The sequence below is a fragment of the Zalophus californianus genome, chromosome 7 (assembly GCF_009762305.2).
Source record: "Zalophus californianus isolate mZalCal1 chromosome 7, mZalCal1.pri.v2, whole genome shotgun sequence".
Lineage (NCBI taxonomy): Eukaryota > Metazoa > Chordata > Mammalia > Carnivora > Otariidae > Zalophus > Zalophus californianus.
In genome coordinates this window covers 59907951-59933051 of record NC_045601.1, presented here as the reverse complement: position 1 = coordinate 59933051, position 25101 = coordinate 59907951, and the positions used below count along the sequence as shown (strand labels likewise).

The 25101-nt window shown below is 38.1% G+C and overlaps 1 protein-coding gene across 1 annotated transcript in view; it reads right to left on the bottom strand.

The window, feature by feature from the left end:
- The window catches only part of SIM1 (SIM bHLH transcription factor 1), a 65448-nt gene that overhangs the window by 7332 nt on the left and 33015 nt on the right, over positions 1 to 25101 (bottom strand). The window contains exon 9 of the mRNA XM_027603194.1: positions 18130 to 18298. Within this exon, the coding sequence (XP_027458995.1) occupies positions 18130 to 18298 (169 nt within the window). The remainder of the gene's footprint in view (positions 1 to 18129; positions 18299 to 25101) is intronic.

Below are 25101 nucleotides of genomic sequence, written 5' to 3'. Positions count from 1 at the left end.
TGACCAAACTCACAGAAATTGGATAAGTGAAGAGTAAGTTACAGGTTGTGAAAAGGGCAGAGATTTGAATGAACATTTAATGAGGGAAATTGAAGATAAGCTGGAAAAGATGTAAGGATACAAAAACTGGATAAAGAAAATTAAAAGGTCAAAGTGGTTGAAAGAAGATAGAAAAGGTTCAATATATGCATAGTGTTTATGTAGAAGGCAAAGGAACTAGAATTTTTAGAACAATTTGAAAAAGAAGAATATAATGAGAGAGAGAATCTGTCTACCCAACTTCAAGAATTACCATCATAACTGTGTGGTATTAATGGAGAAATACACGTATAGATAAACAAAACAGAATACAGAACCCATAGAGGAACCCATACAAATATGCCCAACTGATTTTTTACAAAGGTGCAGAAACGATTCAAGAAAGGAAAGACAGACTTCTCAATAAATGGTTGCTGAAATAATTGGACATCTACAGGCAAAAATAAAATGAACCTCAACCCAGGTCTCATAACTTATATAAAAATTAACTCAAATGGATCATAGACTTAAATATAAAATATAAATATATAAAAGACTTAAATTAAAAATATAAATATAAAATTGTAAAACTTTTAGAAAAGATAAAAGAAAATCTTTAAAATCTGGGACTAGGTAAAGATATTTTAGACGATACCAAAACACAATGTATTAAACATTTTTTGATAAATTGGACTTGATCAAAATTGAAAACTTTTGCTTTGTTAAAGATTCTGTTAAGAGGATGAAAAGACAAGCTATAGACCAGGAGAAAACATTTCAAAACCGCATATCCAACAAAAGGACTAGAATCTAGAATATATAAAGAACTCTCAAAACTCAATAAAAAAAAAGGGCAAAAGACATGAAGAGACATTTCACCAAATAGATATACAGATGACAATCACATGAAAAGATGTTCAACATCATTAGCAATTAGGGAGATGCAAATTAAAACTGCAATGAAATATCACTATATACCTATTACACTGGTTAAAATTAAAAATAGTGACAACAACAAGTGCTGACAAAGATGCAGGAAAACTGGATCATCCACACATTGCTGGTGGGAATGTTAAATGGTATAGCTGCCTTGGAAAACAGTCTGACAGTTTCTAAAAAAAAAAACAAAAAACTAAACATACAACTACCATATGCAATCCTGGACATTTTCCAGATAAAGGAAAATTATATTCATACAAAAACCTACACATGAATGTCTAGAACAGTATCTTTTTTCCTACTTCCTGGTCCTCTTTTTTTCTAAGATTTATTTATTTATTTGAGAGAGAGAAAGCATGAGCAGGAAAGGCAGAGGGAGAGGGAGAGAGAGAATCTCAGGCAGACTCAGGGCTCGATCCCACGACCCTGAAATCGTGACCTGTGCCAAAACCAAGAGTTGGATGCTTAACAGATTGAGCCACCCAGGCGCCCATCTGGTCCTCTTTGTTATTGTGCTCTTTTTTTTTTTTTAAGTTATTTTTAACTGTGGTAAAATGCACATAAAATTTTCGGTCTTACCCATTTTTAAGTGTACATTTCAGTGACAGCACATTCACATTCCTGTGCAACCATCAGCACCATCCACCTCCAGAACTCTGTGTCCTGCAAAACTGAAACTCTATACCCATCAAACAATAACTCCCCATTCTCCCCTTCCTCTAGCCCCTGGAAACCACCAATCTACTTTCTGTCAGAGGAAAACCAAATGAATCGGAACCCCCAAACTGCCCTAACACTGGGTATTTCCAGAACCTAGCCACCAAGCAGATCTTTCTGGCACTATTATCTAATCATGCCACTCTCTTGCTTAAAACCATTCTTTCTTTATGTCTTTCTGTCTATGCATCAAATAACACATCAATACCACTTACGTACAAAAAAAAAAAACTAGAGAAGATGCAAGGAGACTAAGAAACCACTCTCAGTATAAAATAAGTAAAGTCAATTTTAAAAAAAAGGCCACGGGGTCGCCTGGGTGGCTCAGTCCTTAAGCGTCTGCCTTTGGCTCAGGTCATGATCCCAGGGTCCTGGGATTGAGTCCCACATCCGGCTCCCTGCTTGGTGGGAAGCCTGCTTCTCTCTCTCCCACTTACCCTGCTTGTGTTCCCTCTCTGGCTGTCTCTCTCTGTCAAATAAATAAATTAAAGCTTTAAAAAATATAAATAAAAAATTAAAAAAAGACCACAGAAGACTTTAAAAAAACCAATCAGTTAAATTTTAGAGCTATCAGTCAAACTTTACACAACTGATAATAAAGGATAAACCTTAGTGTACATGACTAATCATTAAAATTAATCAAATAGTAGGTCACAAAGACAGCCTCAGGTAACTTTACAAAGTATAAATATTATAAATAATACTCTGACAACAATGAATAAAAATAGAAATGAAAACAGTTTTTTATAAAGCTCTTTCACCAAAAATAAATCCCACAAACCATTATACAACTCTTGGGGGAAATAGGCAAATATAAACATAAATTATAAATTTTCGGGGAAAGAGATAATGAAGATATTCCATGTCTGGATTTCTAGAATACATAGCGTTAGACACCTAAATTAATGAAAATGAAAGAATAAAAATAAGTTCAATTCTCAATTCAAAAGCTAGAAAGAGAAAAAAAAAAAGAAAGCACAATGAAAAATGATCAAAAGATATAAACTATTCACAAAAAATGTAAAAATAATTCCTAAACATATGAAAAGATAGTTAACTTCTTAATAAAATAAATGCAAATTAAAACACCACTGAGATACCATTTCTCAGGCATCAGATTAGCAAAGCTTCAGAAGCTTGGACATACACTGACAGAGTGTGGGGAAGCAGGCACTTCCACGTTTTGCTGGCAGGAATGCAAATGGATACAACCTCTACATAGGAGAATTTGGCAATTCTTAGCAAAAACTCAATTTCCAGGGTGCCTGGGTGGCTCAGTCACTTGAGCGACTGACTCTTGATTTTGGCTCAGGTGATGATCTCAGGGTCCTGGTATTGAGCCCCATTTGGGGCTCCTCTCTCAGTGGGGAATCTGCTTGACAATTCTCTCTCTCCCTCTCCCCCTGCCCCTCCACCCCCACTCCTTCTCTCTCTGAAATAAATAAATCTTAAAAAAATATTTTTTTAAACCCTGCAATTTCCCAATTCTAAAGAATCATTAGACCAAGAAATACACATTGAAGTATTAAGGCTTAGGTAAAGAGGCATCATATATGGAACCTACTATGAAATGATTTAGAAAAAAATAAATAAGGAAGATGGAAAGGAAAGAGAAAATGAAAATAATAGAGCAAATATAGAAAAATGTTAAGTGCTGGTGAACCTAGGTTTAGTATACAGGGATAATTTCCTATTCTAGCAACATTTCTTTATGTATGAAATCATTTCAAAATATTTTAAAATCAAAAAAGCCCATATAGTACACTGATACCTTATTTATAGATTAGAGACAAAGCCATTAAATGAAAATATTTTTCTGAAGAAATGGAAACTTGCCCCCCAAAGCTGTAACTTAATTATATAAATAGCTTTGTTTTTATTACTGATTTTTAATATTTTGTACTTAAAAATGTAATTTTAAGTTATCCACTAGGGATTCCAGTAGAAACAACATTGGACTCAAATATAGGAGGACAGTGGTCTACTCTCATGTGACTATGCAGTAGTAAACCTGTGCACTACTGTGTGACTTGTACAAGAGACCACTTTCTTTGGATCTTGGTTTTCCCATCTGCAGAATAGGAACAGACTACTGACATTGTGGGATTGCAATGAGGATCAAATAAATAATATATAGCAAAGCACTCTTAAAAATGCAAACATGTTGGGCGCCTGGGTGGCTCAGTTGGTTGGGCGGCTGCCTTCGGCTCAGGTCATGATCCTGGAGTCCCGGGATCGAGTCCCGCATCGGGCTCCCTGCTCGGCAGGGAGTCTGCTTCTACCTCTGACCCTCTTCCCTCTCGTGCTCTCTCTCTCTCAAATAAATAAATAAAATCTTTAAAAAAAAAATGCAAACATGTTACAGATACATATGTATGATGTAAATGTCCTTAACTAATAACTTTCACTTGGGGAAACAGGAATGGTTATCATATCACCATCTTGTAAAACTATTTTTTCCCCAGACTGTATTATCTAGGGGTCACATTTTTCAGTCCCACCCTACAGGTATGTAAGAGATAAAACATATATGCTAAAGGATAAAGAAATCAGCCTTCCAATTGCAAAAAGAAATAAGGCCACTGGCCAATCACCTAAACACTAGGGCCTTTTCTTCCAAATACTCTGATTTTCAAAGCTGAAATGCACTTTGATACCACTGGTTCTTATTGCTTAAGCTTTGATTGATGAGCACTGGGTGTTATATGCAACTAATGAATCATTGAACACTACATCAAAAACTAATGATGTACTATATGCTGGTTAACTGAACATAAAAAAAAAAGCTCAAAGGTGTGTTTTAAGGGTGGAGAGAGAATGAACTGGAATACATGCAAGCCCTGTAGATGATTCTTCCAGCAATTGTTGGCATCAATACTAATTTCACGGAAAACAAAATAATGTTTTAGGAGCTATAGAATATCTGTTACTTTTTGGGGCACTTTATCCTGTATTTAATGCTAAGAAACTGAATGATTTAATTCCCTATTTTAATTAGGTTACATCAATCAAAGAAAGTTCACTGAAAATTAATTTTTGGTTAATTTTGCTGAAACCTCTGTTTCTCTTTCTTAGAAAATGTGTTGTCATTCTGAATACTCTGCACCTTAATTTATTCCTATTTCTTACTTAAAATTCAAAAAAAGGGGGGGTGGTGCCTGAGTGGCTCAGTCGTTAAGTGTCTGCCTTCGGCTCAGGTCATGATCCCAGGGTCCTGGGATCGAGCCCCGCATCGGGCTCCCTGCACGGCAGGGAGTCTGCTTCTCCTTCTCCCTCTGCCTGCTGCTCCCCCGCTTGTGCTCTCTCTCTCTCTCTCTCTGTCAAATAAATAAATAAAATCTTTAAAAAATAAATAAATAAATAAATAAATAAAATAAAAGTTAATTTTCAAAAAAGGCATTCATGTTGGCAAATTAAAAAGTAGGTCAGATGAAAGATGCCCTTGTTCTCACGAAATATGATACCAAATGCCACCCACCAAAGTTGGGCTAAAGCTGGCAGGCAAAGAGCTTTGATGACTGCCAGAAATGGATGTCAATGACATCCACGTACCCCAGCGCCCCTTTGGGATTCAGTTCACGAAAGAATCATCCCTTTCAGAAGAGACAGATATCTCATCTGGTTACAGGTTTAAACCATCAGCTGGGGCTTACTATGCATCCAATGGGAACTTTTTGCAATAATTCATCCTGTGATTCATTCTAATATTTATTGAGTGCCTACTATTTGCAGAGCAGTATGCCTGGTGATATGAGAAATGCAGCTCCACCTTCACACTAGTGAACAGAACATAAACAGTGCACAGAACATAACTTTAATACAAGTAAGAAAATGGCATTGGCCTGAATAGAGAGAAAAGCAATATAGTTTAGGAGTTCAAAGAAGGGAGCCATTTCTCTCTCTCTCTCTAAACACTGTAGTTGCTTGGGAAGGTAAACAGGAGTTTATGACTGATTAAGAGGCAAATGAATATATGATTGGCATATGCTAACTAATACCCATAACAACAACAATAGCTACCATTACCAAATACTTGCTATGCACTAATCACTATGCTGAGATCCCACAGACATTATCTTATTAAATGCTAACATCTTAAAAGTATTATTAATCCCTTTACAGATGCAGCAAGTGAAGCTCAAAAAACAAACAAAAAAATTTGCCCAAGGTCACATGACTGGAGTTTAAGAGGAGGGATTCAATTCTAGAGCCCTTGCTCCTTCCTGTTCCCCAGACTCATCTAGACGTGTGTAGACACAGCAGTGTCCCACTCTCTAAGCAGTAATGGATGCCAGGTCCCCAAGCGTGTTTTCACAAAGGAGGCTTTCTCTAAGCCCTACGCTACAGTAAACTATCTCCACACAACTTTGGGTGGTATTCTCCCATCCCAGGAAAGTTCTTCCACCACAATTACACCCACAGACAGTCTTCCTTCAGTAACAGTTAGGAGGTTCATTCTTGCCTCCACAGTATGTTCCAGACAGGTGCTCTGCATTCATCTGGATGTGGCAGCAACAACCCAACTCAGGAAAAATGCCAGATGTTCCAACAATAGATGTTACAGTTATCTATTTTTATTCTGGCAGCTCATTGAGGTTTTTATCATTTTTAGCTGTAAAATATAGAGAGAGACCCTCTTATGGCAAAGTCTTGTTTTCCATGAAAAACTTTCACTCTATCAGGCATGAGCAGCTTTCCTCTTGATTTGTGTCTGAACCATGAGAAAAAACATCACAGATGTAGACTGCATTGTACTAAGAACATATGCATGCTTTTAAATCACTTTTATCTTACTTTTTACTAATGTAACCCTGAAACATAAAATATGTTCTTTTTTTTTCATTCACTGTTCTGGGAAGAACAGATGGTAAAAGGGTTAGATTAAAGTAATACAGCATGTCCATTAAAATAACCCCCACTGCTGGGGCTGCTTCCCTCAGACAGGAGTTGTGTTTACTATACAGAATGACTTTGGCTTACACAAATTGGAGATTGCCAGGGGTTTTCTCAAGGATAAACAGAAGGGTAAGAGAAAAACTAACATCAAAATTGAATGCATTTTTAAAAAACAATTATGCAGGTTATTTTGTGCTAATCTGAGAAGCTGAGTGAAAACACGTGCCTGTGATAATATAAGAGAACAGCCTTGAAATAAGAATCCATTTCTAACTTAAAAAATTGTACTACCTAGAAGTCCTAACTAACTAAAACTGCAAAGAAGGTATCAAGTAGACATTATTTTCTACATTCCTGAATTCCTGCTAGTAGTAGGTAGAGATTTCTTGTACCACTTATTTCTAACTTATTGTCTTATTAACCAACAGCAAGAATAATTTTGTATAGGCTACACATTAAGAGAGGCTAAGTATAATTTATACACGAGTAGCAAAATATTTAGCATCGGAAAAGAATCCTCAAGAGTTTTTTATGAAATCCAGTTTAATTACATATAGGTCTTAAAGAGTTCAGTTAAAAAAAAAAAAAAACTTCCTCAAGAAAAATTAGAGAGGGGCACCTGGGTGGCTCAGTTGGTTAAGCGACTGCCTTCGGCTCAGGTCATGATCCTGGAGTCCCGGGATCGAGTCCCGCATCCGGCTCCCTGCTCAGCAGGGAGTAGGCTTCTCCCTCTGACCCTACCCCCTCTCATGCTCTCTCTCTCTCTCATTCTCTCTCTCAAATAAATGAATAAAATCTTTAAAAAAAAAAATTAGAGAATGCACTTTAAAAGAAAAAAAAATCAATTGAGTCACATCCCAGAGTCAAGGATGGTTTTACCAAAAGAACTGAGCAATAAATATTTCCATTTATACCATAAACAATTAGAAAGCAAATACAGACTCAAAATTCTACTATTTGCAATTTTAAATATTTTGGCCATTTCTTCTTTCACTTAGAAAACGGTATTAATTGTCAGCTTCTCATAATCACTGTTTAAAAATGTGTTCACAAGATTTTCTCCCATTATTTTTATGATTTGCTCCACTTATAACTATTATTTATTGTGACATTGCTTTTAGCTTTAATCCACATTTTAGTTATTTTTAGCTCAAAGAATATTCTGGTGAGAAATCTTTCATACCTGTAAGTTCCCTGATACAGTTCATGAAGTAGAAACATGGGAAGTTTTTTAATGTGTCTCAAGTATGGTTTGAAACGTCATAGGCCTTCTCTTAATCCACCCCCACAGTTAAAGAAATGCTCCTGGGATCTGGTTCACTCATTTTTTCTCACAGAAAAGTAACCATAGTTGACATCTCATTAGCTGTCAGGGTGATATGCAGCTGGAAGGGAATCTGCACTCCGAACCCAAGGCTAGGTTTCCTCCAGGGTAATTCTGTAAGGAATCTCTTATAGGGTTTCATATGGAGAGAGCTGTTCCCAAACCATGAAATCCACAATTCACATCCTTTTGTAAATCCAAAGGTAAAGTCCTAAAGACTTGCAGGCATTTTCATTGCACCAAAGATTTTAAACAGGTAATGAAGGTAGAAGGAACATTTAATTAAGCCTCTTATGTCATGGCATATGCAGCTGTAAATGATCAAGAATATCCCAACTTGCATAGACAACGCAGAAATAGCTCTAGCCCATGGGGTAAATCCTGGATTTCTAGGACCAGTAACATTAGTTTTAATGGTGATGTTCTTCCATGATGGGCTTCGGGCATGAGCCAGAACTACTTCCATTCTTTCATCAATGCTCTAACTCACCCTCTGACTTTTCACATAGAAGTGGCAGGTTAGATGGGCATGAATTAGATGGGTACAGGTGGTGTCACCTGCTCCAACCCCTTAGTGCAGTGTTGTTGGGTCTTCTACTGGTTTGTTCTGGGTCTGGACAAAGGACTGGCTGCCCATGCTACTCTTGGCAGTGTCCTAGAACTGGGCCAACAGATTGGCAGTTGTATTACCTGCTTTCTGCCTGTTAAAAGAGAAGATCTATCAGATTTGTAATTTTGTGAAAAGAAATTGGAGCTCAAAGGCCCTCTACCAAGTTAATCAGTTTCAAAGTGGTATCTGTAAAAGGAAAAATCGTTCTATCTTTTCTTCTGCTAAGTCAAACACAGTAAAATAATGAGGAAAATTAAAATAGCACAAACTATTAAACAATATAAATCAGAACCTTGACTTTTCCAGAAAATCATAGCAATTCGATGCAGTATAATATGCCAACAGGAGTTTCCTAAAAATTATGAAAGAAGGAAGAGTTAAATTTAGATTTCTTAAAGATATCCAAATCTAACTTTCTTAACTCTAGAAGGTTCCCATTATGAGTGGGTCAAATCCCACCATGAACTGTCAAATAAGGCACTGCTGTCTTTAATTTCACTATTTAGTTTTAATAAATTTTTATTTAAACAAATTTTTTGTTAAAATAAATTCCCCTGGATACATTTTGATGGTAGATTCAGCCATTCCCCTCTTTCTGTTCAGCTGGGGAGCAGAATTGCTAACTCCAGAATTGCTATCACTTCCACTAAGCCAAAAGCAGAGGCTTTCCACTTGATTTTTGACATTAAGTCTCCCCCAGATTCACACCATCCTATGTTTTGGCACAGATGTGTGTAACACGAATTATGCCTTATAACCAGGAATCTATGGGGATGAGAGGCAGTCTGCAGCTGGGCTTTTGTGGGTAGCTGGGATTTGAGAGTCTCCACAGGCAAGGTGTCCATACAGTGGACTCCAACTAGAGTGGAGAGTTGATGTAGGGGAAGCTGGAGCCCGTACAGGTAAGGCAGGCAGGGGCGGAGATGTAGCCTGGGCCACATTTAGAGACTGGACCTCATACTATAACAAACAAGGAGCCTCTGTAGGTTTTTCTTCTTTTTAAGATTTTATTTATTTATTTGAGAGAGAGAGCACGAGTGGTGGGGAGGGGAGTGGTAGGAAGGTGCTCCCTGAGCAGGGAGCCCAACGTGGGACTTGATCCCAGGACCCGGGGATCATGACCTGAGCCGAAGGCAGATGCTTAACCGACTGAACCACCAGGCATCCCTTGTAGGTTTTTAAGTAGGGCTGGGGCAGAGGGTAATGAGGTGGGTATATGCCAAAAATGATTTGCTCTGGCAGGAATGATCAGAGACTCAAAGAATAGTAAGGAGGCACAGGAGGTAGTCTAAATGTGATGTCCTGCTCCAGAGAGCCTGGAACCAGACAAAGACAGTAGGAATAACGTAGAAGGGCCAAGGGCCAAGAAACATGAAGCAACATGACCCTCACAAGGCCCTTTGTGTTCAAAAGATCAAAAACCAAACCAAACCAGCAAACAAAAAAAGTGTTTTAAGAGAATTTCCCCTTTCTTATAGAAGAAATCTATCCCACATAGAGCATAATATTACTAAAGGTATAATACAAAAAGTGCATATAGATTATTAAAAGAATAAAGGAGTGATCTAGAAAGTATCTACTGATCATAGGAACTGAGCTCTAGAACTAGGGCTGAATCTATAAACAAAGACAGGTCTCTGAGATGGAAAACATGCCAACAAGGCATTTCATGCACAGACACTCAAATGTCAATGCAATTATTTTGTAATCAAAACACACACATGCACACACACACACGTGCGTGTGTACAAATATCAGCTGTCACATCTCTCCATTGTTGCATTGAAGATGCAGCGGGGACATGGAGAATAGAAAGCCCACTTGAGATGTGGATGGTTCTCTGCCCCTAGAGTAAGAGACAGAGAACACTTATTCAAAGTCTTACTCTTACAACACATCTAATTCACGCTACCACATCTAATTCCTCCTCAGCACCTAGGTGTCTGATTTGTGCTGCAGGATTTTGCACCTGTGAAACCATCCCCAGGCTGTTTTGGGTGTGTACTTTTTGCCTCTTTACATAGGTTATAAATTCCTTAGTAGCAGAGTGTTTTCCCTCCTTGGAGTTTTTATATCTCTAAAGGCAACCAACAAAGTATTCTCACACTTTTAATGTAATCATTCATTCATTCATTCATTCATTCCCTTAACATTTAGTGAGTAAATATGTGGAAGACACCATACTAGATGCTGGGGTGGGGTTGGGGTGGATATGAAATAGACATGGTTACTACTTTCAAAGAGATTATAATCCGAGAGAGGAGACACAACATATCTAGAAGGCAGTAGAAGGTAGATTATTCTAAATAGAGAACTGAAGGGGAAATATAATCCAGTTATATTTCATGAAAAATGTAGCATTCAATCTAGGCCTTGGAAGATAGGCAGAATTTTTAAAAATTGAGGCAATGCAGGCAGAAATAAATGCACAAGCACAAGCATGGAGGCAGGGAGGACAAGGGATTCAGCAAATAGTGAGCAGACTGATCAGGCAATTAAGGATCCAATTATAGATGACCTTGAGCAACAGCTAGGGCCATGGCAGTTCTCCATGCACTGACATGATTGGTGGTCTTTTAAGGTCAATCTGGGAAATAGGGCAAACTGTAGAGGAAAATGTCCCAGAGTGGGGGCAAAATTAAGATACCATTGCAATCCCCCAGAGTGAGAGAACTTCTGGGACACAGGCAATGGGAGAAGGGTAAGTGGGTGGGAAGCTAAAAAAGCACAGCTGCTAGAGCAAGCATGGAGTCTGGTCCCTGAGGGAACACCCACAAATTAAAGGGCTTTATTGACCCTCCTTCCATAGTCCCACTGCAAACTTTGCAAACAGGGATAAACTTGCACTTGCTGATGACTCCCCATGACATGTGAGGTCTCTAGGCCTCGAGGCCATTGGTTCTCTCACTGTCAGCCCCCAACTCCGACCTCCAGTCCACTGCTAGAAAGGCAGGTCAGCCCCCAGCACATGCCACCACAGGCCTTTAACACACATCTACTACACTGGGTTTCAATTATCTTTTTAGTTTTTTAAAAATCCTTTTTAACATTTTTTATTTTTTTTAAATTCATTATTTAAATTCATTGTAGTTAACACATAGTGTATTATTACTTTCAGAATTTAGTGATTCATCAGTTGCATATAACACCCAGTGCTCATTCCATCAAGTGCCTTCCTTAATGCCCATCCCCCAGTTACCCCATCCCTCCCCTCACCTCCCCTCCAGCAACCCTCAGTTTGTTTCCTAGGGTTCAGCATCTCTTATGGTTTGCCTCCCTCTCCCTTTTCATCTTATCTTATTTTTCCTTCCCTTCCCCTATGTTCATCTGTTTCTTGAAAAAGAATTACCGTTACATTTTTATCTCCCCCAATGAATCTGTAAACCCTCTGGGGCAAAGACTGTATCTCCAGAACTTAATACATCTCATCACTGCCCTATTTCTTTCTCTACCTCCCCTGTCCCCTTCATGGGCTTATCCATCCATTAATCCTGGACACCACTGTGCCCCTGCCTCAACCATGTGCCAAGAGAATAAAAAGGCAGAAGCTGTGGTCTTGAGGTCCCATGAATGACCACATCTTATAATTCTTCTCTAAAATATTGCCTTGCCTCCCCAACAAGACCATGCACACAGTTCCTTGAGGACCTACCTTTAGCATTTTAGTGTACATAATAGGTATTTAACTAAATATAACAGTAAAAACCAAAGAACAAACCCCTAACACAGAGGTCTCATCTTATTGAGCAGAATCTTTTCTAAAATAATACTCAGAGTTTCATCTATGAAGATGTTTTTTAAAAACCATAAAGGACCACTCTAATAATCTCCTGATATTTCTGTAGGAGAGGGACACTAATCTCAAATTTATACATGGCCAGAAAATATAAACAAGCCTATGAAATTTCTGAAAAGATAACTTCATTTATTTGAAAGATACATTAAAAACTTTTCTTGTGGTTAATGATCAAGGATTACATGTTTTCATGCTACATATAAAACATGAAATGAGGGGATGTCTCTCCTGGTAGTCACAGAAGTCCTATATTTGAGAAATCCTTGGTCCTTCTTTTCTCTGGAACCTAACTTTTTAGTTAGGCTCTTAGCATAGCAGTCACTGTGTATTTTTGAGGTCAGAAAGAACCTTTGCAGAAATAGAGTTTTTACCTTCACCAAAAGGAAGCCAGATTGCTGGCAGTGAAAATTAAGAGGGTTCTGTGGGACTATTTAAGGTAACAGATGTGGAGTAAAACCTGCAAGTGTTACAGTGTATCTGTAGCAAGTGATTAAATACTTTCAGATTTCAGAAGCACACACAGTCTTATGCATGCGCTGTTATTACAGAATTATATGGTGTATTGGTTATGACTGACTAGGGAAAAAGCAAGAGGAGGGCAGGATGATGCAATAAAACAAGAGGGCACGCACTGTCTATAATAAACGTAACAATTATAAACATGCCATAATGAGAAGTTTAAAAGGAAACAGGAATCAGGAGGTGGAATGGGGGGGCTATGGAATAGGAAGGCAATTTATTCATGATTGACATAATTAAATCATAGCAAGATAACATCCAACTATATTAGAGTAGCCATGGCTCCTTTCCATAAAAACAGGTGAAAAATATTGTAGCAATTGATAATAGATAAGATCTGAAAAATAAATTCTACAAACAACATTTCTGATTCAACAGAACTATAAAAACAAGTTGCTATTTTCATGAATATAAACCTCAATAACAATAAAATACAACTGTCATAACGTATCCCCAGGCCTTAACAGTTTTGCCGCTATACAGAAAAGCGCAGTAGCTCTGTGCAGAGTCTTTGGAAATCAACTATAATAGTGCCTACGACAATTTTTCCAAAACCATTCAAAAACAATTCTGTTTTGACCTTTCTTGTCCTGAGTAATACATAGAGGTACAAAGGTGATTGAGTCATTCATTAAGTGGCTATAATATAATCAAGTCTAAAATCATTCCCAAGAGCATCTCATATCAGGAGGGGACCTGAAGGTTCATCTATTACTGCAAACTGGGTGTGACAGCAAATTACAATTTGTGCATGTCTCACATGTTCAAAGAAGGGAGGCTAAATAATTCCAAAAAGCAATGTTACTATTTGCCATTCAGCAGACATCTTTGAGAAATTTCTAGATATTCCCAACACATCATAGAGCAAAGAGCCTAATAAATAACATTGATAGAATCATTAAATCTCCATTTACATAACTAATAAGAGGAGCAAGACAGTACCCTGTAAGCTCAGCTTTGCTCTGGAAACTGCCTCTTGAAAACTCTAATGAGAAGAATTTGCACGCTAAAAGCATGTAACCATGGAAATAACAGACAAGATTTTCTTTTTATTTTTGAGAAAAGGGGCAGAAGTATTTAAAATTAAATGCAAAAGCTCGATCATTTAGGAACCAAAAATGCATTTATTATGGATCTATTAACCTATGAAGGAAAAATTCAGTATGAATTTGTCATTAACTACAAAAAATAAGCTTTAAAGTATAATTTCAAGATAAATCTTTAAGTGATCAAATTACTCTGTAAGGACAATTGGTGCAAGCAGCCAAGGACAAAAAGGGTTTCATCCATTCTTCCTCTACAAGGCCTTTTACTTCCATAGAGAACTTTAGTTCAGACCTTCACAGGTACACGCCGGGACTATTCACATGAGGAGTCTGCCTTGCTTTAACCACCTTATGTTTTCATTTCCTGTTCAAAAGCCTTTACTGTCTCTTCACAAAACAAACTCTAAATTCCTTGGCCTGGCAGATGTTTGGCACCAATCAATGCTTCCCAACATAACATCCTTAGTCCTCATCCACAGGGACAAACTCTCCCCACTTCACTCCAGTTCCAGTAATAATGCATCTATGCATTTCTTCATAATCTTGGTCTTCCTGAAGTGTCCTCTCCTTTCCCTTATGCCTGTATGCCTGAATCATACTCTCAAAGCCAGGTCAGGCACAATGCCTTCTCCAGTCATCCAGGCCACAGTCCCTGCAACTGAACCACTCATAAAGCTCTTTGTGTACACCATCTCTTTCCTATACGGTACTGATTCTAATGTGTAAATTATCATTTCAGCTGTACTGTAAAACTTAAGGACATTTCTTATACCACTTTTTTATATTCTAGCACCTTTCACCCAACCCCTACCCTCATTCACCACAAGGGCCAGCATCTTTCCAATGGAGGTTCTCAGCTAGCATCTACTGAGTCAAAGACACATAATAGCAATGATGCATGAAAATTAAAGGTTAAGTATCCCTTCATAATACAAGGACAATTTGAAACAAATGAGACTTCTGAGTAGCTAATTTTTTTTCTTTAACATTTCTAAGGATTTGGAATCCAAGATGATGCTACCAACTTGCTTTCTTCCAGAAGATACAGTGATGAGTTTGCCCTGGATTTCATGCTTTGCCAATGTGCCTGCCCCCAGAGGGCCTTCTGCTCACCCCATGACAATTCACTACAAATGCCTGTTCCCTCATCTGTCTATAGGAGTAGCTCCTTGAAAGCAAAGGCAGTATGTTCCATTTCTGATCTCTACATATTAGTAGCCCATATAGTAGGAACTCAGTCAATGATTGACCTAGCACCACGATTGTCTAAAGTAAACACAATTAAAGAATAGCCTTTACTAGGCACATAAACATTAAGTAAACTTAATTCATGACTGTGTGATTTCAAATGAGACATATAGCCAAAATTTTAAGGACTACATATATGTAAGTACTAAGCACAAAAATGAGCACACAAACATCAAGAGAAATCTTATATGGACATACGTGTTTGCATGTGCATGATTTTTATACATCCTAGAATATATCTAGAAGAAAGCACCATTTTAGAGAGGGAAAATAGGGAATAGAAGTGTTTTTTCTACTTTCCACTCTTCTGTATTATTTTTTTCTGGTGCAAAAGGTGTTTTTATTATAGCACGGGGGACAGGACCCATGGGCAGAAAGGGCAGCACTGGAGTTGTGAGGAGCAATTGATTATATACTTTGGAGTTGAGGAAGGTAAAGAAAAAGGGAAGTTTCCAAAAGGACTTTCATATGCTAAAGAAGAAGCGCGGGATCCTGGAGGCCTTGCTATTATCAAGCTAAGATTGTTTTTCCCTCTAGCAAAGCATTAACATTAAGATGGGAGTTTCCTAGAGGAATGTCTACTCTACCAGCCTCAAGTATTTGTCGATGGGCTGCAGGTTATAAGGAAATTTAATTTTATCTACATTTCTTTTCTTGCCTTTGTTCTCTACATCATTCCCCCCTGAACAATTTTGACCCTTAAATCTTTAAAGTTGTTACCTTCTGTAACTTCTTCCTGCTAAATAGGTGCGAGAGATGTCCCTACCTGTGGGTCAACATTGGTAGGTTGGAGAATTTATATATAGGAGCTACCAAAGGCAGAGACAGCCAGTCCAAGGTATAGACAATCTTCGGTATTTTTTTTAAACCAGGGAACATGTGGGGTGCCTGGGTGGCTCAGTTGGATAAGCATCTGCCTTCAGCTCAGGTCATGATCCCAGGGTCCTGGGATTGAGCCCCTCCTTGGGCTCCCTGCTCAGTGGGGAGCCTGCTTCTCCCTCTCCCTCTGCCTCTCTCTCGTCTCTGCTCCTGCACGTGCTCTCTCTCTCTCTCAAATAAATAAAATCTTTTAAAAATAAAATAAACTATGGAACATGTATAACTTTCAAATTAACTCCTCCTCCTTTGTGTATGACCACATGCACAAAGAGCAGTCTAATGACAGTTACAACATTTTTTAAAAAATGAGTCATCTAGGGGTGCCTGGGTGGCTCAGTCGGTTAAATGTCCAATTTGTGATTTCAGCTCAAGTCATGATCTCAGGGTCATGAGATCGAGCCCCACATTGGGCTCCATGCTGGCCATGGAGCCTGCTTAAAGATTCTCTCTCTCCCTCTGCTTTCCCCCCACTCATGCATGCTCTCTCTCTCTCAAATAAATAAATAAATAAATAAATATTTTTAAAAAATGAGTAGTCTACCATTAGAGCAAACTAACAGAAATTTTACATGTTAGAGCTATGCATGAAAGCAGACAGAATTAGTGAGTTTTTAGAAGTCCAGTGGGGAGATATTTTGTGGTTTAATTTCTGCATAACAACAGATAAATTCCTTCTTAACTTAGTATTTCCTAATTTAAATTCTTCTTTCATCTATGTGTTCAACATTCCTGTATGTTTAAGGATAAAATTCCCCAAAGGTGTAATTGATCCTTCCAAGTAATAAAAAGAGACAGTAAAACTTTTTCCCCAAGGTACAAGATTATAATAAGAAAAGCCTCTCAGATGTTCAATAAAAAGAAGCAACTCCTCCTCCACAGTGACTTTAACTAAAATGTACTTTTTAAGTAAAGTGTTCAGTCCTCATAACAGAGGGTGGACACTGAAAATTGTCTAGATATCACATATCAACTCCCTCCCTTTTGTCAGAGTAAAGAGATCTAGCCTTCTGTGGGAGATTTTAAATTGTGACATAAGTCTCTTTTGGGGGGCCATGATCTTCTCATCTTTATATACCAGGCTGCTAAAATAATCTAGCAAATAGTAGCTTCTTAGTAAGCATTGGTTCAATGAATGACATTTACTGTATATACATTTGTAGAAATCAACAGAGTAATATAGCTCTGAGAAGTAAGGAAATAGTTTCTGTAACTCGTAGATGGCCAGTTTTACTCTAAAAAATATATTTAGAACATAAATGATAAAGACCACTTTGACAAAATAACTCCAAATCCAGTTTAGCTTTATATAAGCCTGGGAACCAACTCCTGAGTTACTCGAGTGATGTGGTGCTATAAGGAACGGGGTAGATGTAAGATGGTCCCGAGATCCTGGGAGTAGAGAATCCCCAGTTCTGTTTTACTTCTTTCAGACCAGGAGGGAGTTGTGCACATATCTTGGCACAGTCTAGTTTCTATATCTCAGTGACTGATCAGAAAAATAATTTTTTCCTTCCAAGAATACAGACTCATCCCGGTGCCTTGCAGTATTTCTGGAATATCTCCTCTGGGTCTCATCAGCTCACCACCTTGTAAAGATGAGAAGAGAGTTGCTTTTCCTACCATTCCTCCCATCTGGTAGATTCTATTTCCCTCCCTCCCCATATAGTCCTCCTGTGCACAAATCTCATGACAAGATGCATCCTTGATTCTTTGCCTCTGCTTCTTCATTTCCTTCTACTTCAGTTCCTGTCCTTAGAATCAGTTTTACTATGTTAAGCTCTTGTTTTCCATATTTTGCTATGCTGGCTACATCATTTTGGTCAGGATCAATCTCTTTGAAAAAACAAAGTTATGGCTCCAATTCCAACTGAGACTCTCTCCATCTTTATATAAAAGCAGCAAACCACAAGATCATTTCAAATTTTTACTAGCATAGTTATTTTAAAAGGAGAAGAGCAGGAAGAAGATAGTTTTAGAAAGCTTTCCAGATACATAGAAGTTTTAAATTTATGACAACCAGATAATGAATTCCAAACTGTTTTAATACTTCCTCAACTTTGAGTCCAAACCAAGTCTCTCTCTCTCTCTCACACAAACACACACACACAAGAAAGTTGCAAAATGGCAGTGCACCTACCTGAGGATAGGGGGAAGTTCTGGATTTTGACTTTGAGGTGGAGAGCCTGGACTTGGCCCCCTTCCTGTTGTCAGTCATGGTAGGAGTGGAGCTGCTGGTGTAGGAGAAGGCTGGTTTAGAGGCTGAGATTTGATCCAGGGAGAGCTGCAACCCTTTGTATTCCGTGTCCCTGTAGGGTGAGAGGACACAGCCCTTAATCTGCCACCACAGGAAATGGCTACATGTGTTCTCTCACCAGGAATGGCAGTAATCCATATTTGAAAAGGAAGCAAGCAAAAGTTAGCCATATAACTGGTCGCCACAAACACCTTGATTATTTTAGAAATGCCTAACATTTAACTAATGTATACAGAGGTAGCTGTATACAGCCAAATTATATGATATGCTCATGAAAATGTCTTGATTTTAAAACACATTTTTGATTACTTTTATAAGTAGAAAATAAATCCATAACTCAACTTCTCTGAGCTTGTGTGTCCTCATTGGTGAGGTATAGATTATAAAATCGACTCTAAAGGATTTTCTGTGTAGGGTGAACTCAACAGACAACTGACCATCTGATGCTATCTGATTATTGGCAAGAAGAAAGTCAGCTGTTCCAAAATCAGTCATTGTGGCAAACATTCCTAATATTTTTATAGCTAGCAAACCAGTGAAACTAGGCTACTAAGTAGTTAAAAATCCCTTTTAACCGGCTAATTCAGTTACATTAGGGTACATTTTACCATGAGTTATTTCCACTTCATCTTCAATAAATATCTATTAAGCTCCTACGACATACCAGGTTTTGTGCTATCTGGAAATGAAAGAATGAGTAAGATGCCTAGAGTCCCTGCCCTTCCACAGATTACAAACTATTTCCAAGAAGAAACAGTGAACAAATATCAAACATAATCATTGCAGACTATGATGTGATGAGGATAAAGAGTATGTCTTGGAGAGTTCATTACAAAGGTATGTGGGTATGAGGTATTTAGTGACTGAAGATGACAGCTATCACCTCAGCCCGCTCCAGGCAGCAGAGAATCTTGACTGACTCCTCAGTTTTCATAAGAGGATATCAACCTTTCCCACTGGCAGGCAAAATAAAATGTTTCATAGCCTTCTTTATGAGGACTCGTGGAAGAATTTCCTTTCAGGTTCCAGAACTAGTTAGACTGCTCCTGGGTAATTGATTTCTTTTTCTCTCACAGACACCATGAATCATATAACCCATCATGTTTCCCCCGTTGCCCTGGAAGTCAAAAAGCCCTGAGCCCCAAGTCTGATTTGTAACCACCTCTAACAAGTGGACGAGTCCTCAGGGCAGGCATTTTGTGCAACAAACCTCACTAGCTTCTTTCATTTTCCTAATTTTATTTTTCCTTTTTTTCTAATGGGTTTGCCTTTCTAAAAAATGTACATGCATTTTTAATACTCTTTGGCTTAAGATAGGTATATTAAATGTAATAAACTAATAAAGTTAGATATGTTAAAGTGATTGGTAGATTTCCAGGGATCAGCAAAGATTCATTTATCTTCTCTTCCTTTTCCCTATTTGTACTTCTATAGAGAGATCAGGCAAAGGCAAAAGGATAATTCAGGCCAGGAGTCTCTCAAGTGACAAGGGATAGAAATCAGCTAAAACAGGTTCAATAATATCACTGCCACAAACTACAGCGTGCTGGTATATGTCAGCAAATTACAATGACTTTATATCAAATAGTGCATCTACTCAGTGCGAGTTAAAAAAAAATTATCCTATGTTAGCAACAAAAATTTAGAAGATAGGCATGCAATTTGTCTTCCAGGCTTGGGAAGTTGAATCATATGACTGGTCTGCTTTACTACTCTTATCATCTCCCAAGGAAAACACACAACAGAGAGTCGTTGCACTCCCAGGTCAGAAATTCAATGCCCTCCAAAATGTGGTTCCCACCTATTTTTCTGACAGTATCTGAAAATTTTTGTTCATCAGCCCCTCAGCTTACCCAAAATAGTTCTCCCCAAACTAACCTCATACTTTCCTCTCTTCCTCCTCCAACACATTCCTATAGAACTCCTCTAAAGAAGAACTGTCTTAAATCCTACTTGCCCTGAAGCCCTTCCCAACTGCTAACCCCATTCATTCCTTCAACACATGTTTACTGAGTGAGTGACTCTGTGGAGGTCCTGGGGAGACATCAATAAACAGAAGGACTAAGTTGCTGTGCTCATGAAGAAGACACCAGGGCCAGTTCCTTAGGGAAGTAGGGAGGGGACCAAAAACTATCTCCAACCTTATTTTTCAAGTGATAATGTCTAATCTTTCCTAGGGGTTCTAAGTTCCTAGAGGGCAAGAGTCAAGAAATGTCCTGTTATGTTCCAATGGCAACTGCATAATATTTCACACATTTGGAAGAGGAAGAAGATAAAGACGCAGCTCAGAAAGGACTGTTTTCCTCAATGACTATTAATAACCAGCAGCCCAACAGTATGTCTCTGTTGGAAAAGACCCCTCTGGGCGGTGAGTCCCATGAACCACCTGCCCTGAGATCACATGCATGTGACAGTGAGCAAGATGGTCTCTGACAGGAGGTAGAGCTCCCTTGCTTGGGCATCTCCTCTGTCAAATGGATACTAGTATATCCATTCAGTCCCTTCCCAACAGGACCTACGCTGAAAACAAAAACCTTGCACCCATGAACATATGGCCACACAATTTTTAAAACACACTCTTAATGCAACATTTCAGCACAGAGACTTCATGGTGATAAATAGAGGTAAACAAGGATTCATTTCTCTCATGGACACCATCAGACCCCCCAAAGTATGTATCTCAACTACTGAAGAAGTCTTCCCAAACTTTTTGCATAGTTTCCAATGATAGAAATACTCTGAATAAACTTAAATAAAAATTCAAAACCAATAAACGATTTGAAATTCTACACAGTCACATGAAAATGTTAAGAACTATAAGAATAGTTATGCAAATATTTTCAATAAAAAAATTTAATATTTTGGTGCACATCTAAAAAGACCACAAAGAATCCACCAAAATAGCAGAAGATCATGAGGTCAGATAGATCATGGTTTGAGCCACTTACTGTGTAACAGCCCATCTAGACCTCAATTTCCTCTTTATAACTCAGAGATGGATGTGCTAAGGTTTAGAAAAGTATTATACGAAAAACTCACAGCACAGTGCCTAGATCAGAGTAAATGCTCAATAAATACTAAGTATTATTTCTTTACTTCCACACTTTGTGGTGCTTTTTTGGCACCTGATTTCCCCAAAACAATAGTTCCACTTTGGTAGCAATTGTAATACATTTTATTACAAACACCTCCTTATGGCTGTATTCCTTTCCTCTCTACCACTAACTCATGTTAATTTGCTCTGTTGCTTCTTGGTCTCTAAACTCTATTGCACTATGGCCAAAATACTTACTAAGTAAGGTAAGCTCTTCATGGCTAAGTAAGCAAATGGGGATTTCAGAGCTGCACAGACCTGACATGCTGAGAGGAGCTCAGCCTTCCTATTCCTCTAACAACTCAAAGATGTGTTAAGACGAAAAGCACAATAAAAAAAATACCCACTTAAAGACATTTCAAGTACAGTTGATGTGCTGCCAAGAGCAGCTCTGAATGACAGATTCACTAAGAACAAAGCATTTGTTTTACTTTTAGAATTCTATTAAATCGGAGCATTTCATTTGTATGGATTAAAGGTCTAGATGCTGATGAGAATCACATTATGGGTTCCATTTCCCTCCTCCAAACTCAAACACTCCCTCCCTTCTCCTCAGTGAGGCACATTCTGGTATCTCTCTCACACACACACACACACACACACACACACACACACACGCACCACACACCACACACCACACACACCACACACACATTCTCAAAGTTAGGTATATGCCTAGTAAAGCTGTTCAATGTTCCCCTGCGGAGCGGGACAAAATAGAATACTTGGGTGCACAGCCCTTGGATTCTGAAATGAGTATAGGGAGGAATTTGACTTCGCTGACTTTAGTAAAGGAGGGACAGGACACAGCCCTACTCTACCTCTAAAGCTTTCCTGAAAAGTACCACCTAGACCATGTTCAGGACTCCACAGGCTCCCCTCAGTAGGGCAGCTCATGCTGTTCTCCCAGATACAATCGGCATATCAAAAGAGGAGCTGTGGCATATGCCCTTGGCATATTTTTCAAAATGGTTATTGATATCAATTTACTTTTTTTTTTCTCCCTTGAGTGACCTGTACTAGAGCTGCAGACATCAGGTACCTCGGCTCCGAAAGCAATGTGAAATGGGTAATTTGCACTCACGGACTTGCAGCTTGTCAATCTCACTTGTATTTGCACAGACCAAAGTAATCCTCTTATTCCATTATGGACAGTCAGAAATCATTCAATTTGCAGAATTAACCATCTGAGTCTACTCTAAACTTTATAATAGTCATGTACATATTTGGAATTACTCAAATTCCAATAGAATAAAAGGGGCCATTTTTGCATCATTGGCCTTCTCGGCCTTCCCTTCAGCAATATGCCATGACCACTCACGAGGTAAGTGCCAACTTGCCATATGGGAACCTCAGTGCGATGCCCTTGCAAAGCAAATAAGAGTTATCTTCATCACTAAAACGTACTTTTAGCTTCAGAGAAATGCATTAATGTAATTTCTATCATTTTGACTGGGAGACTGGTGTCCATGATGCCAACAGCAGCACTACAATATTTACAACCTTCAGGTGAGTTGGAATGATTGTACAGATAAGCAATCAGCAGTATTTTATCAGCTCATGTTGAGTCAAGATTCTTCACAAGAACCTTTCCTCTTCAACTCTGCCATATCCTATTGTGCTTCCATTTTAGACAAGTGACTTTTTGCTTCTGTCATGTCAGTGTTGAAGCTGGCCGTTGTGAAGTGTCTTTGCTGGCTTTACGTTATGGGGCAATACTTAAAAGATGTTGCCAGATTTCCCAATTGAGCTATTAAAAAAAAAAAAACCAGCTGAAGGTGATCAAATTACAGAGGAAAACGTGGAAACAGAGACATACAATTGATTTGGCTCCAAAGGCGCTGACTGCAATAAGCAGAGGATTGCATTAAACTGTGATCGGATTAAGTAGGAATGACTGCGTCTTATACTAAACTTTTTAATTGGATTCTCGAATCACTGTCACACGAAGTGCATGACCTTCTTTATATTCTGGCAGAGTTACCGCCTGGCCAGTGGGTAAACCTCTGCAGCAGAGAGACCTAGTTTATGTTTCATTTTCAGGCTCCCATGGAGCCCAGCAGAGATAGCTGATAAGGAGGATTCCATACTGTGAGAGGCTCACAAACGAAGACATCTGCTGGGAAATTAGGCTAAGGCACCCTTGGAAATATAATAGTCTCATACTAATAAGTGGATTTATGTTTGCTCCTTGTGGTTTTCTCCATTTGCTTTGGTGATTTCAGTAGTTCCCAAAAGTCTTTGGTTTTACATAAACACTGCCTCTGCCTAGAAACATCTTTCTCCTCTATTTTGTAGGTCTCATCCAACATGCTATGGAGTAGATAGCAGGACAAGGGGGAGGGATGGCTTAGGCACAAAGTCTGCCATCACATTGTAATTTCAAGAAGGAAAGATTGGGGGTGTGTAAACAATAGGCAAACAATAACTAAAAAGGAAGTAAAAAACTGTAATATTTTGGTAAGATGTAGCAAAGTCAACCATCCTCACAACAGGGATTACAGAATACCTTTGCACAAACCCATGACACAAGTTGCAGTATAGCTAAGTCCAGACCTGCAACGACATGCATCTGAATTTCTTTCTTTCCCGCACAGGCCAGTGATTTCCTGCTCCCTCCTCTCAGCTCCTAAGCAGGTCACTGCCTCTAATACTCATTTAGCACATCTAGTTCCTGTCACACAGTGTGGTGAATGGTGTATCTGACAACAATCTCCTAAATTCCTTCTCTTATGATAGTCTCTATTGACTGTCTAGCACCATATCTCACAGAGAACAGATGCCCACTTGCAAGTGATTAACAAAATAATTCTCAATGCAATAAACTTTTATTCATCTCAAATCCAAATGACCAAATGACCAAAAATTTAAAAACTGGCAAACCTTTCTACATAAGTAAGAAAAAAAAATACCTACTAAGTAAGCAAGTTTATGTGAGGGATTTTTAAATTCCAAGATTATAATTGATAATGATCATTCTGATATCCTGTGAAATCTTAAATTAAAGAAACAAATCATGTTATTATTTTAGCATTATGCATATTACGAAAATGCACTTATTTTTTGTCAAGTTACAATTCAGGCATGGCATATGTGATACTTAAACAAACTAGAATACTAAATTAATTTTATCCTCAACCATTTATTCAGAACAATTATAACTGTATTGTAGTGAGGAGGAATAGTACTTTAAACCTCAGGGAAATAACTTCTACAAATTGATAATACAATATCTCTGAAATAGAAAAATATGAAAAGGATGTAAACAATGTACAAATTGCTAAGGAACAATTTTTTTAAAGTTTAGCCCACTTGTAATAACCTATATGAATTAAGGCAATTATCAGATTTTCTTGTCATTTTTATCTTTCAAATCAACAAAGATTTTATTTTAATGACAATAAATCTCAATGAAGACAAGGTGAAATAAATGGGCATTCTTATATACTAATTCTAAAAAGAGTAAACTATCAGTGTTTATCAAGAGTCTTAAGAATGTTCATTCCTTAAATCCAGTAATTCCACTCCTAGGAATATATCTTATGAAAATAGTCAGAGATGAGTATCAAAAGTCTATATACAAGGGTACTTAGCATAATTTCTTACATTTAATTGTAAATAAGTAAATAAAAACCAACAATAGAACCGTTACTTAATTATGGCATACCCATGTGATAAAATATTATGCAGTCATTAATTTTTTTACTCTAATGATGTGAGAAATACTATTGATAGAATGAAAAATTATCTCTTTTTAAATT